This window comes from Adiantum capillus-veneris, chromosome 20, assembly GCF_014529385.1.
Source record: "Adiantum capillus-veneris isolate H3 chromosome 20, ASM1452938v2, whole genome shotgun sequence".
Classification (NCBI taxonomy): Eukaryota; Viridiplantae; Streptophyta; class Polypodiopsida; order Polypodiales; family Pteridaceae; genus Adiantum; species Adiantum capillus-veneris.
The window spans coordinates 27,516,239-27,530,677 of record NC_140950.1 but is presented as its reverse complement, the minus strand read 5'-3'; the positions used below and the strand labels follow the sequence as shown (position 1 = coordinate 27,530,677).

Sequence of the window (14,439 nt, the reverse complement as noted above, 5' to 3'; positions counted from 1 at the left end):
GGTGTAGCTCATGCCGCTCTCCAGGGCACCCACCACAGGAATGCCCCCTTCGGTTTTACTGCCACTTCTGTGAAAAAGCTGGACATGAGGATAAGGATTGTTACTACCTCAAGGGATTGCGTCAAATACAACAAAATCTTGGTCCTTCTCTCCAACAAGGGCTAGCACCTGCATCCAACATGGTCTCACCCTACGGCCATTAAAACCAGTTGCCTCCTCTGCTGACAACACCCCCTATGCAGCAAGGTATGCACAACAACTTTGCACCCCACAGTTTTTATCATGCCAGTACTCCCTCAGTTCCCCAAAGTTTCTACACCTCAGCCTCAAATTCCATGCAGCAACCACCTCGTCCCCCGTTTTGTCCTTCCAATCGGCCCATACTCTGCTACAGATGCGGAGAATATGGGCATTATCAAAGCAAGTATCCTTCACCCGAGGGGTCCCCTCCTTGTCGTCATTGCCCTGATTCGAAGGATCACTACAGTAAAGATTGTCCCAAGCAAAGGGCATCCACGTCTTCAGGCTCAACTCAGAACCAGCCCGAATTCACCTTTCCGAAGATAAATTTGATTACTGTGAACACTGTGCCTCAACCTTCACCTGCTGCTCATGTGGTTAAGCCTCTGCAAGTGGAGGAGCCTGCTGGTGTCCTTACTCGGGCACAAAGAGCAGCTCTTGGTCTCAGTCTACCCACAGGTCCACCTCGCCAGTCTCCACTTCCTCACTCTGGTCTACCTGACCCAAAGGACAAGTCCTTCCCAATTGCTCAGAGCAAACCAACTTCCTTGTTATCTGACATTGATGGAGCCTTCTTAGAAGCAGTGGCTGACTTGGAACAAATTAAGGTCACAAAAGGAGCCCAGTTCGAAGGCGCCAAGCCCACAGCAGAAGCCATCTTGAAAAATACTTTTCAGCAGGTGTCACTATACGACATGCTAAGGCTTGATGCAACACTTAGAAGTGACACCCTGTTAGTCATTCAGTCTCTGTACCCGGGGGCTGGGCCTAGTGGCGGGCACCTCCCTGTACAGCCCTCAGAGTCCTATTTGATTTCCTATCCATCTGCTTCCCTCACCGATTATAAAAGTCCTCGCCTCACTGTATCTATTCTTGGGCACCAGCTATCCGGCGTCATCGTTGATGGAGGATCTGGAATCAATTTGATGCCCGAATTCACTATGATGGCCTTAGGTCTAAAGCCTACCCGACCTGCTCCTTTCACTGTTACATTGGCTGATCAGAGAACAGTCTACCCAGTGGGCATAGTCGACAAGGTGCCTCTGAAGGTACAAGATTTCACTTTTAACTTGGATTTTGTGGTAGTTAATCTTCCCCTGGTAGAGGGAGGTTATCCCTTGCTGATTGGTAGGCCATGGCTGCGACATACGAAAGCACTTCACGACTGGGGAACCGACGCCATGTGGATACATACTCCTGGCTCTCCAATGCAACAAATTCGTCTCGAAGGAGGTATGGATCCGGTCGTTCACAATAGCTCTTTGTCAGTAGAGTCCAACCCTGACTTGGACCAGCCGGTCCCTCCCGATGGGTCCGATGAAGACTTACTGCAGTGGTTAGAAGCCACCTCTTCGATGCAATGCTATGTAGTCTCTCTTCAACCTTTGCCAACAAATTCACCCTATCCCCCTGATCCTACATCTGAAGCTACACCTGAGACCAAGAATCCCAGTCAGCCAAGTGAGCCAGAACCAAGTGGACCAGTCTCAAGTGAGTCAGAACCAAGTGGACCGGTCTCTGGTGCCCATCCTTCAGAGGGTCCCTTGATGGAAACCGTCGGCCTGGGTGAGCCTATAACCCACCATAGAAGGGGAAAAAAGTCTCCCTTGCAAGAGTTGGCCAACACCCCAGCTCCCTCCTTAGCCTCTACTCCATCTGACTCTCCACCCATGCCGGAGCACTTTGAGGTATCTGAGGATTTACCATTTGCAGAGCTTCCATCAGGTTGGTTGCAGGAAGAGTATGCTGATTTCAACATTGATCAGACGCCAGCTCATAATGTCCAAAGGCTAACAGAGGCGGCACAATCTTCTCCACCTGACGCAGCCTCGACCACTGCAGCGCCTGACCCAGTCAGAGAGGTCAACCTAGGAGGCCCTGACAGCCATCAGCCCATCTTATTAGCCACTTGGTTATGGGATCACCCCGCTCTACTCGACTTGGTAATCTCCTTCGTGCGCTCTTTCAAAGATGTGTTTGCCTGGTCTTACCACGATTTAGAAGGAATCCCAGCAGAGCTAGGAGTCCACACAATTCCTCTGGTTGAGGGGGCTAAGCCGATCAGAGGACGTGCTTACAAACTGAATCCCAAGTATGCAGAAGCAGTCAAAATCGAGTTGGAAAAAATGCAAGAAGCAGGTATTATTGTACCAGTAGAGCACTCAGAATGGTTGTCTCCTATGGTTATTGCCCCAAAGAAGCAGTCCAACAAAATTCGAGTTTGTGTCGACTATCGGGCTCTGAATAAGGTCACAATCCCGGATGGATTTCCGACACCTTTTACTGAGAGAGTCCTCGAAGATATCGCTGGCCATGTACTGTATAGTTTTATGGACAGGTTCAACGGCTACAATCAGTTAGGAATACATCCTGACGACCAAATCAAAACAGCTTTTGTGACTCCCTGGGGTATTTTCATCTACACTAGAATGTCTTTTGGGCTTAAAAATGCACCGCCTTCTTTCAATCGCATAGTATATCTCATCTTTTGTCCTCTGCTTACTGATCACCTTCGCATATTCATGGATGACTTTTCCACCTTCTCGAGTGCTTAATGTTCGACCCCAGTAGAAAATCTAAAGGAGCATCTTGCTCAGCTCTCTGCAGTCTTCCTCAGGTGCAGAGAGGCATGTTTGAAGCTCAATCCGAACAAATGTCATTTTTTGGTCACAGAGGGCACACTGTTGGGCCATGTGGTGTCTGCTCAAGGTTTGGCACCGGACCCAGAGAAGATAGTGGCCATCTTGAAGTTACCTCCTCCCATAAATCCCAAAGGTGTTCAGAGCTTTGTGGGCCACACCGGCTATCATCGCAGGTTTAACGTATGTATGCACAGGTGGCTCAACCATTGACCCGGCTCACCAGTGCTGCTGTTCCCTTCCGGTGGTCAACACCTGAGGCCGAAGCATTTGCATACCTCAAAAAACGTCTCACTGAAGCGCCTATTCTAGTTGCCCCGGATTGGGCCCTACCTTTTCATGTGCATACAGATGCCAATCTGCTGGCTGTGGGTGCTGTGCTGACTCAGCCTAGCAAAGAGTTCAACTTGGATCGCCCTGTACATTATGCAAGTCGCCTGCTCACCAAAGCAGAGCGAAACTATAGCACCACAGAGAGGGAAGGATTGGCTATAGTGTATGCTCTACACAAATTTCGTCACTATTTGCTAGGGGTCCACTTCACAGTTATCACTGATCACCATGCCTTGCGCTATCTGCTTAATAAGCCACAGGTTGCAGGTCGAGTATGGCGATGGCTCCTCCTATTCCAGGAGTTTGATTTTGAAGTGGTACTCCGTCCTGGTAAGCATCATGTAATGGCTGACCACCTCTCTCGCATTTACACAGGCGAAGAAGCTATCGGGATTGCGGATGACTTTCCAGATAGCAGTCTTTTTAAAATAGATACAACACCGGAATGGTACGGCGAGGTCCTACATTTTCTATCTACTGGGCTGTACCCAGAGAGGGCATCCCCACTGCAAAAGAGGAGATTGCTGTTGAAGTCCAGGCCTTTCACTCTGATCGGGGGCCAGCTCTACAAAGCGGGACCAGATGGTGTTCTGAAGCGTTGTGTCTCGCCTCATGAGGTGGAGCATATTCTGGAGGATGCCCACAATGGTCCCACTGGTGGCCATTACCCTGGTCACATCACTGCTCAGAAGATACTACAGAGTGGTCTGTGGTGGCCCTACATTTTTAAGGATGCAATAGCATATTCTAAGGTTTGTGATGTGTGCCAGAGATGTGGGCCGAAGCCGAGTAAGCAATCCAACCATCCTTTGCAGGTCTCGATGGCGTGGCTACCTTTTGAGAGATGGGGTTTGGACTTTGTGGGACCAATATACCCCCCGGCTCAACCAGGTAATCGCAAATATCTGCTAGTGGCTACAGACTATGCAACAAAGTGGGCAGAGGTACTAGCGACAGTAGATTGCACCGGCAATACAGTGGCCAAATTTTTATATGAAAATATTTTATGCAGATTTGGATGTCCCTTAGAGATCACCAGTGATAGAGGCAGTCATTTTGTCAATGACATGATCTCAAATTTGCTGGCCAATTACAAGATTTTTCATCGCAAGTCGTGCTCTTATTACCCTAGAGCCAATGGACAGGCCGAAGCACCAACAAGGTTCTGATCGCTCTACTGAGAAAAGCATGTCATCTCCATCCAGCATCGTGGGCTCAGGCTGTGCACGGCACTCTTTGGGCATACCGCACATCTTTCAAAGCAACAACGAATCAAACGCCTTTTCAACTCGCTTTCGGTTTGGAAGCCATAGCTCCATTTGAGTTCAACTCCGGTTCCCCTAGGGTGGGCAGTCTGCGTGCAAGTTGGGGCATGGAATCTGCCTCTATCTCCCGTCTCACCTTATTGGATGAAAGCCGCCTTTTAGCTTCTCGTGCTCTACAAGCGGAACAACTTCGTCGCAAAGCGTGGCCTGATCGCCACCTCAGAAAGCCAAAAATAACGCAAGGCACATTGGTGCTACTCTATCAGGCAAAATATTTCAAAAAAGCAAAGAAGCTGGTTCCAGCTTGGCAAGGGCACTTTAGAGTACAGGAGGTTTTGCCACAGGGGGCTGCCCAGTTAGTCACTTTGGAAGGCGTCCCTTTGCCACTGGTAAATGGCTCCAGAATCAAGTGCTATTACTCCTCTGAGTAAAGGGTATGCAACTTTCCGCCATCTGTAGGTTCTATGGCCCATCTCTCTCCTCCCCTCGAGCTTTCCACCAGAATAGATGTTCTGTTACTGTCTCAGTTTTTGCTATGTTTGTAAGTTTCCACCTTTTCTCTAAGATATCTTTTCTCCACTAAGTCCTCCTGGTAATTGGGTATTATCGGAACTTCAACAGTTCAGTCACTCCTCTAATTGTTTCTATCCTAAGTGTTATTTGCAGTTACGTATTAAGGTCCTTCCAAACTGCTATCAGTCAAGCTTCTAGTCAGAGTGTTTTTTGTTAAGTTTGAAAAAGTGGAATCTGCTTGGGGATTCTGCTTAGACGACGATTGAGGCCGTCTATATAAAGAATATGGCAGAGTTTATGTCAAAGAACTTTTTGATTCCAATACCAGCAAAAAACCTTTGGTGCAAATAAACTTTCAGCTTTGCTGCAGAAAGAAAGAAAGGGGGAAAGTACTCTTTGGTGCTCCAAAGCTGGCTACTAATAATCATTGCAAGCCTTAATACCCTTCTTTATCTGAGTCCTCTCTTCGTACCTGCTCAAAATTATCCTATCTTTGTATCTGATAGCACTTTGCTACTGTTGTGCTCACTCTCATTAGGCCTTAATAAACCCTAGTCTCCCAACCCCTCGCCCCTACCTACCCTACTGCCTCCTACCCTTACTTAAACCCCTCTAGCCCCTACCCTCTCCCAGCTTCCCCTCTCGCCCCTACCCTATACCCTCGCCCCCTACCCTCCCCTCTCGCCCCTATCCTCTCCCACACCCCCTCTCGCCCCTACCCACCCCCTCTCGCCCCTATCCTAAAACTCGCCCCCTACCCTCTCCTACACCCCCTCTCGCCCCTATCCCCCCTCTCGTCCCTACCCTCACCTCTCGCCCCCTACCCTCTCCTATCCTCCCCTCTCGCCCCTATCCAAACCTCTCGCCCCCTACCCTCTCCCACACCCCCTCTCGCCCCTATCCCCCCCCTCTTCCTTATCCTCACCTCTCGCCCCCTACCCTCTCCTCTCCTCCCCTCTCGCCCCCTACCCTCTCCCACACCCCCTCTCGCCCCTATCCTCCCCTCTCGCCCCTACCCTCTCCCACACCCCCTCTCGCCCCTATCCTCCCCTCTCACCCCTACCCTCTCCCAGCACCCTCTCGCCCTAACCGCCCACTTTCGCCTGGTTCGAATTTACCCTACCTTAAATTACTCGCCCAGCCTAACGATTTAGTAGAAGAAATCTAACTTGTCTGCATCCTACTACTTTTCCATTGGCTACTCAGCGGCTTTGTTTGTCATCAGACCTCACCATGGCAGGGGTAGCAAGAAGGAAGTAGCAAGAAAAAGGTAGAGATGAAGAGGAGAAAAGCTCGGGTTGAACAATCAGAGAGCGAAGCAGATGAAGTATCTGCAAGCGGTAGCAGCCATGACATAGATGACTTTACCTCCAGTGACCCAAGTGATGAAAGCTACAAAGCAGACTCAGCAGCATCTGAGGATTCAGATGTAAATTCAGAGTCAGGTGCTTCCAGTGATCCAGAGGAACAATCAAAGGTGGCTCAGAAAAAAGAAAAGCCGCAAATTATCACTCATGAAATCAAGAGGCCTGCTTCTTCAAAAAATCGCACAGCATTTTCATTACATTTTCATATGTAGCAACCTCGACCATCTCTCAGTGAGGTGCTTTCGACTGCTCAGCTACGGACTCTGGGTCTCACAGAATTGGCTGATGCAAATTTACCTGATACTATTCCAGCAGAACTGATACATCAACTGCTGAAAAACTTTCCAAAGGTCCAGGGCCACAAGCTAACAGCTACAAGGCTTGGCCATGCCATGGGTATGACCAACTTTCCAGCTCTGAAGTCTACTACTCGCACTTTCTCTTTGTTGTCCAAGGACGCGACAATTCAAGCATGTAAAGAGCTATTGAGCTCGGATCACCCAAATTATGAGCGAAACAGACGGCTTCTCGCAATCTTCAGGTATTACTTTCTGGCTCGGGATGCCAAAGAAGACAAGGTACAAACAGATATTCTCACTACATTCTCCCACTGCGACGGGCTATACTGTTTAATCCACACTATCCCATGTGGATTCCACCAAATTCTCTTCAGCTCTCTGCAGTCTAGGGCTAAAAGATTTCGGGCCCAAGTGCAGTCTGTGCAGTTAACTTTTAGATGTTTTGCGGCGCCTCTCTTGGCATGGATCATAAACATACCTATCAACATAAATGAAGTGGATGAGGAACAGGGAACCTCGAAAGGGAAAAGGAAACCCGTGAGCATGCAAGTAGACCCCACAGTCACCAAGAAAAAGAAGATCAAGGCAAAAGTGATGAAGGATACAGTGAAGTCTCTACTCTCCTTGCCAGTTTCTGAGAAACAGCAGACTAGGGTACATCTTCAGCGTCATACGTCTACTGCTACACCTAGTTCTGCTGTGCAGACACCAGTGTCTACTGCCGCTCCTCAGGACAGGATGGTCACTTCACCCATACAGGATCCTCTTCCTTCTTCTCCCATCTTCACTCATACACCGGTCAACATATCACTCACTGCACCTACAACAACAATCTCTGAAGCACCTTCTACACCGAGTGTCCCTACTTCTAGCTCGCCGGTTGTGCCACCATCTGCACCTACTTTTAGCTCGCCGGCAATGCCACATGTGCGCCCTCCAGCATCACATCCATCTGAGGGATCTTCAGGTAGGACCGACTCCACTTCTCTGTTTCAGCTTTCAGAGAAGTTGCTTCAGGACTCCAGAGCTGCTATTGCCACCATCGAGCTAGGCGTGGAGCAGCTAGCTGCAACCCACCAGCATCACTCCGCCACATACGCAGCTATGGAGGGATCCCTGCGAGTTGCCGAGAGTGCCATCGCAGATCGAGATGCAACGATTTTTGCACTACAGTTGGCATTGAAGATAAAGTCGAGAATTATTGATGACCTCAAAGCACAGGTGCAAGGATTTCAAGAAATGCTTATGTATGATAACAGGCCTACCCAGGCTACTGTGGGATATGGATGCACTAGGCCAGGGATACAGGTCCAGAGTCCAGCCACCTTTGCAGCGCCAGCAGGTCCCTCTCAGCCCTCTCAGCAGTTCATGGGACACTACCCAGCAGGTCCCTCTCAGCCCTCTCAACAGTTCATGGGACACTACCCACAGCCCCAGGTCCAGTACTTCACTCAGCAAGAGTCTCAGATCCAGATGCCACACATGCAGAGCCAGAGTGTTCCTTGCTGTGACGGTGTTACTGGTGCACACCGCCATGGTTGCATTACTAGGCGTCCGGAGTTCACTTCAGGGCAGGTACTCCCATCCGCTGTGCAGCAGATGGCTGCTACAACCACAGGAAATCAAGGTATGCAAAGCACAGGACAGCAACCGCATGGTTACACTATTGATCTGATGGCTCCTCCCGATCCGGAAGCTTCTGGAGCAGCAGTGGGGACGACCCTTTCCCTTGGGTGACAAGACTGTGCTCTTACCTCATCTTTCATGGTACATATAGTTACTTTTGCAGTTTCATTCAGTTTTGGCTCACCGAGACGTTGACCAGTCTTGTGGCGGGCAACCTGTAGCCTGCTACAGTGTCACTTCACAGGACACGCAGTTGGACAGTTAGCTACAGTTGGTCTGGTTCACACTGAACGGACCCTTTGGCTGGGAGTGACACGTGGCAGGGTACCTACGGTGGTCTAGTGGACGTCGTGGCCAGGTCACCACCACCACTCAGTTTGGAGATAGACTTAGCTGGCTGGACATTTATGGGCCGTTGGTGGCTCCTATGGTTGTACATATCAGTAGTCGTTTCGGGACAGTTCCATATTATCTTGCACGTAGTCGTCTAGAGAGTCTTACACAGAGCACTGCTACACCATCCATGCACATCTGAGCCTCGACACCCTATTTTGTACCTGTGAGTCTTGGGCTGGAGCTGAGTGTGCTGCCACTCCAGAGTCTGTACATGGTCCTTTGAGTTAGTCGAGTCCACATGTGGCTGTGTCTCTGTTATTATCCATTGTTTCTTGTATTTCATTCTGTTGAGAGAGTTTCTGTTTGTTGAGTGAGATTGTCACGCACATTGCACTGGGGGACACCCACACTGTAGAGAGCACGACACATTATCCACGCTACACCGAACTGTGTGTAGAAACAAATCCCAAGGTAGACTCAACAGTCGTTAAGGAGTGCGATTGGCTTGCAAGAGTCCAATTCTGCTGATGAAAATTTGCGGTCAATTACCTGAAGAAAAGAGGAAGCTATTGCAACCCAATGTGCCCGAGCAACCGATTCACAAAAACTCTAGGAACCGCAGTCTCTCCACTGTGTGTGGCAACAATTACAGCTAGACTGCAGAAACCACCACCAAATGGTTTCCTATTTACAGGTAGAGTGTCCTCCAAGCGAGACTAAGCAGTCTCCGCTGAGGTCATCCTCTAAGAAGAGGGATAGCCACACCAAGTTGTTTGCATTGTAGTCATTCTAAGAAGGTTGGCCAAACCAAGATGTCTACATTGTCAAGCAGTATCTCCTACCTCCAATCTTCCAGTGTCAACCAAAGCGCGATCCATGACGACAATGCCAAGAGACTGCAAGTCAGAGTGACTATCCTCTTGTCAAGCTGGGAGTCTGGGAGATCATATCTGACCTGGTCGAGGGATGTGCATGCTATAAGGTTACCGAGGTTGAGTCTAGACCACTCTAACGGTAGGAATCCAAATAATTAGGAGAGAAATGTACTGCCAACCAAGCCAAGCTTTAAACAACTCCAAATGCAGTCGAAACCTATATGATTCCCCACATCTCGCAAGTGAACTCGCCAAGTCCAAAGTGTAACACACTTGGACACCCCAAGTCGGAAATCTGGCACGACACACGAGAGAATCACTTAAAAACACTTCACAAACTTAGTTACAATTCACTTGAGTTGACATGGCCCGACATAGTTCCGTGCCTAGAGGTATTGGCCCCAAAATCTGGCGCCCCTTTCGGTATTTATATTAATGTTTGAGCAAAGTACAAAGACCGAGGTTCCTCTCTGCTCAACTTTTCATCAACAAGTGTGAGGGGGGAGAATGGCCCTCGGTTCATATTTAGAGGCGCATGGCCTTCAAACTCAAAAGCAATTACATGAAAAGCTGCAAACTCAAAATCTTCACGTCCCAAAAGCAGCCAGCGTGAAACGTGGAAATCTGTACAGCCGGCCACGTGGCACAGCCAGCACAAAACATGGGATTTTCCGTACTGCTGCCACGTCAGCTTATCAGCACAATTTGCGGGATTTTCCGTACTGCTCTGCCATGCCAGCCTTCCAATGTGAGACTGCCACGTCATCAGTTTGTGACATACCCCCCTCTTGTAAGAATTGTAATCGCTCTCACTTACGCCTGCAAAATCATACATAAGCCATACACCAGTTCAGTAGACACCGACTCTAGGTACGGACGCACTAGACGACACAAATCCAGCACTTGCACAAAGACGACAGTTACTATTAGAAAAATGTTTTTTCCACCAGACAGGGATGGAGTTCTTGGGCTATATCATCTCTCAGAATGGAATTTCAATGGATCCAAAGAAGATTAACATCATTCTCCATTAGAAAACTCTCACCTCAATACAAAATGTTTCAATGCTTCTTGTGTGTTGCCAAGTTTTATCGGATCTTTATCAAAGGCTACTTCAAGATTGCTTGCTTCTTTAACAAGCATGACTGGGAAAGGTAAGGTCGTGTGGAATTTGGAAGTTGAACGGACTTTTCAAGCACTTAAGAAGGCCTTCACAAGAGCACCAATCCTAATACATGCAGATCCAACAAAACCATTCTGCTTGGAGACAATGCCTCAAATTTTGCACTTGGTGCTATATTATCTCAAATTAGCAATGATGAACAAGAGCATCCTCTTGCTTTTCACTCTCGAGAGTTCTCCACAACTGAACTTAATTATGAAATTCATGACAAGGAGCTTTTGGCTATTGTTGACACTTTTGAGATGCGGCAACATCTTCTTGAAGGAGCACCCCACAAAGTCACGTATATATAGATCACAAGAACTTGGAGTACTTCATTACATCTCGAGTCCTCAATCGCCATCAAGCTAGATGGAGTAATTTCATATCCAGATTTGACTTCGTCATTAGTTCTCGGCCTGGCTATAAACAAGGTAAATCAAATGCTTTATTATGAAGATCTTATCTTGCACCTAAGCAGGGAGGCCCCGCCTATGGTCAACAAGAATCAATACTTTTAAGGCCAGAACAGCTCAAGCTTTTACGGTGGCTAACATGGGCCCAACTAACTGCTTTCCTTCTCAAGGTGAAGAAAAAAATCGCAATGACCCCCTTGCTCCCGACATCAATCTCAAACTCCAACAAGGGAAAGAAAGCACTTTACAAGACTTTGAAGGAGTTGAAGGATTGTTGTACTATAAGGGACTTCTATGTATACCATCAACAGCCCTTAGATTCCAAATACTTCAAGAGCGACACAAATTCCCCAACAGCAGGTCATTTTGGATTAAACACGACGATTGAGCTTATCACACGAGATTTTCGGGGGCCTCAAATGTGGAAGCTTGTCAAAGAATATATACGCACATGTGACAATTGCCTTTAGGTTTTTGCTCCTTTTTAGACATGTTGAAGCACCAAGAGAAGATCCGCAACAAAGACACCAAGATCTAACCAAAACACAAAGCGTGAAAGGGTTGAAAATCTGAGTGTACCTCAAAGAGAGTGCTGCTACTGAGCACTGAGTAGAGCCAATGGGGTCTGCAAAATTCAGCAAACCAATTGCAGTCGGTGGTCACTTTGGACGAGGATCAGCCTCCAAAGGGATGAAAATATAAAATCCTAGCGTGATGTTGTGAGATGAGGACCTTGTGACACCAACTAGGAGTTGCTTTCACTGAAGCAAGCCGATAGGAGATCTGAAAAAGAAAAAAACCGTTGGGGCTGATTGCAGATCCGAGATGGCGAACACCAGCTAGGGGTCACTTTCACTGAGGAGAGATTGCAGAGGGTTGCAGATATATAACGGCTAATCTACCAAAACATTGTAGCAACTCCCAAATCGAGACTGGATTTGAACCACAAAGGGGTCGCTAGGTGAAAGGAGGGGCAGATCTGAGGGCCACCCTGTAAAATTCAACAACCTAGCTTGATTTCCCACCACGACATAAGGGTCTCCAAATGGCCGCAAAATGCAGCTGCATAGAGGCTGAGAACAAAACACCGATTTGACACAATTTCTCGTGACAAATCTCCACAAAACACAACTCCAATGAAGAGGGTTGCAAGTAGAGGTGAGATCCATCATCCCATAAAAAAGGTGCTGGGAGAACAACTCCGATATCCCTCACCACGGAACCCGAAAGCTATTCTAGATATTTACTCGCATACACCCACCCATGGAAGCTGAAAGACACTATCCTGGCACTAAATTACAGCCACATGCCAACCACTGCACTTAAGCTAAAAGGATGTCGCTTCCACTATTTAAGTCACAGAAACCACAATATTAAGCATACATCCCCCAATTTCCATACATTAGAACACCACACCTGTTTGCCACAATCCTGTTCAAGCTGCCATAAAAAAAACCATGCTGAAAATTGCCTATAACTCGCACTTTAAAGCTCCAAATAGATACCTTTCTTGGAAGAAAACTCAAGACATGTACAAAAGACCTCTATGTATGCTCTTTACTGATTCCATATGAAGATATATACAAAATCTGCAGAAAACAAGGGTTGTCCCAACAAGGCTAGACAGGTCGAGACAAGGCTGTTGCACGATCACTAAAGAGAGAAACCCATCAAAGCTCCACGAACGAACGCTCGAAATTTCTGAGATTTTCTGATTATAAGCACACCCCCTTCTTGCTTGTTTCGAAAAGTCACACATATACAAGTAACAGCACATAAAACTCTAACTAGCTCGTGTTAAAACTAGCCCGCTAGTTTAGGCGACTTGCCTTGTGTATCCATGTGCTTGATACACCAAGATAAAAAGCTCGCAAAACAAAAGCATACACATAGCATATCCATATGTACAATGTTAGCAAAAAAAGGGTCTTCAAAATGCACGCAACGGTTTTTTGCGACAAAATTCCTCACTTTGCAAATGATAGCTTTCCTTCACAATGGATTATAGGAGTTCCGGCTCTTGATCGTGTTTGCTTGGTGTGAGCTATATGAAAATCAATTTTGGAAAGCCTTATTTGTTTGTCGTTGAGCTGGGGTATGAAATACGTGAAACTTTGATGGTCCGTTCCGATAATAAAGGAATCCCAAGAAGATGGTGCTTCCATGTGTCCAAGACAACTAAAAGCTCTGCCAAGGGGCATCTCGTCAGATTGCAACGGTGACCTTCAAAGGCATGCCCTTCGTGAAGATGAACCGTCCCAAGACCAATCACCGCAAGCATCACAATGAGTTTATCTATCAAATATTCTATGACACCACAAATTTTCTTAGCCAAAAATTGCAAGAAGAGAATGAAATGGGTGTTTTCCTCACTCCATTATTGCATTTCAATGGTAGTAATGAGGGGTTACACAAAGAGATAATGTCAATGATTACAAAAACGGGATTTTCATTTCTCTTTGAAGGCACTTGGCCACAAAGCACTTTAATACTCACTTGTTACTTTTAATAGTGCTCAAAAGTACTGTTATCATTTGATATCACTAACTGATGCCCAAAAAAATAAAAAATCAGCATACACAGTACCACATCAGAAAAATCCATACAACCGCCCAGATTTCCCACAGCATTTTGCAAGCTATGGCGCTCAAAGATGAGCAGTGTGATTTTGCTTCCAGACGACTATTACATGTCCACTGGAGTACAGCATACCATATCAATGTCAGCACTTCCATGTCCAGTCGGGTACGACATGCTAAGTCAGCATATTGTGACACAAGGTATACTTGAATAACCTATTGCACAAACTCAATAAATTAAGACATCCCCAGCATTATTGATCCACATAGAAGACCAAAAACTTCGTGGAGTCTCTTGGATCTTCTCATATCACATTCAAAGATGATAAAGTCAAGGTATGCTTCAATAGCCTAGCACACGAACTCAGTAAATTGAGACATTGCTAGCTTTATGTAAGCCATTCCTAAGAAGAAGTTGAAATTGTTTAGTGATGAATCACAAATTGGATTGGGCCATTGACGTCGCTCAATGTGTCCACGTGGATATGCTATACCTACTTCAGCCTAGCTGAAATAGGTATTTCCGGCAACCTGGCTGGCCTCTGCCATCAATAGAGGAAAAGCTTCATAACTATCAACCCTAGCTTGTAAATGTCTCTTCTCTACTTTCTTAAGTATCCAATGCAATTGTTTTCTCTACTTTTTTGAATATCTAGCGCAATTGTGGAGCTAATTGGTAGTGTTAATGCCAGTAGTCTATGGCTATGACATGGATAATATGAGCATCACAACAAGGCAAGTAAATAAAAAACAGTAGTGATAGTCAATTTGATGTATGAACAAGAACTA

At 46.9% G+C, this 14,439-nt stretch overlaps 3 protein-coding genes across 4 annotated transcripts in view; 2 read left to right on the top strand and 1 right to left on the bottom strand.

The window, feature by feature from the left end:
• Positions 1 to 14,439, bottom strand: part of LOC147432272 (uncharacterized) — a 98,943-nt gene that overhangs the window by 84,025 nt on the left and 479 nt on the right. The gene's annotated exons all lie outside the window — the stretch shown is intronic.
• LOC147432274 (uncharacterized) lies at positions 237 to 2,795 on the top strand. Its single transcript, XM_086492229.1, has one exon. The coding sequence runs from the start codon at positions 237 to 239 to the stop codon at positions 2,793 to 2,795; it is 2,559 nt and encodes an 852-aa protein (XP_086348355.1).
• LOC147432273 (uncharacterized) lies at positions 6,748 to 13,866 on the top strand. The gene has a single exon (XM_086492234.1). The coding sequence runs from the start codon at positions 6,750 to 6,752 to the stop codon at positions 8,391 to 8,393; it is 1,644 nt and encodes a 547-aa protein (XP_086348360.1). The 5' UTR covers positions 6,748 to 6,749; the 3' UTR covers positions 8,394 to 13,866.

Bases quoted from the DNA above. Each gene is read 5' to 3' on its own strand.
- LOC147432273 (XM_086492234.1), top strand. From the start codon at position 6,750: ATGGGTATGACCAACTTTCCAGCTCTGAAGTCTACTACTCGCACTTTC.
- LOC147432274 (XM_086492229.1), top strand. From the start codon at position 237: ATGCAGCAAGGTATGCACAACAACTTTGCACCCCACAGTTTTTATCAT.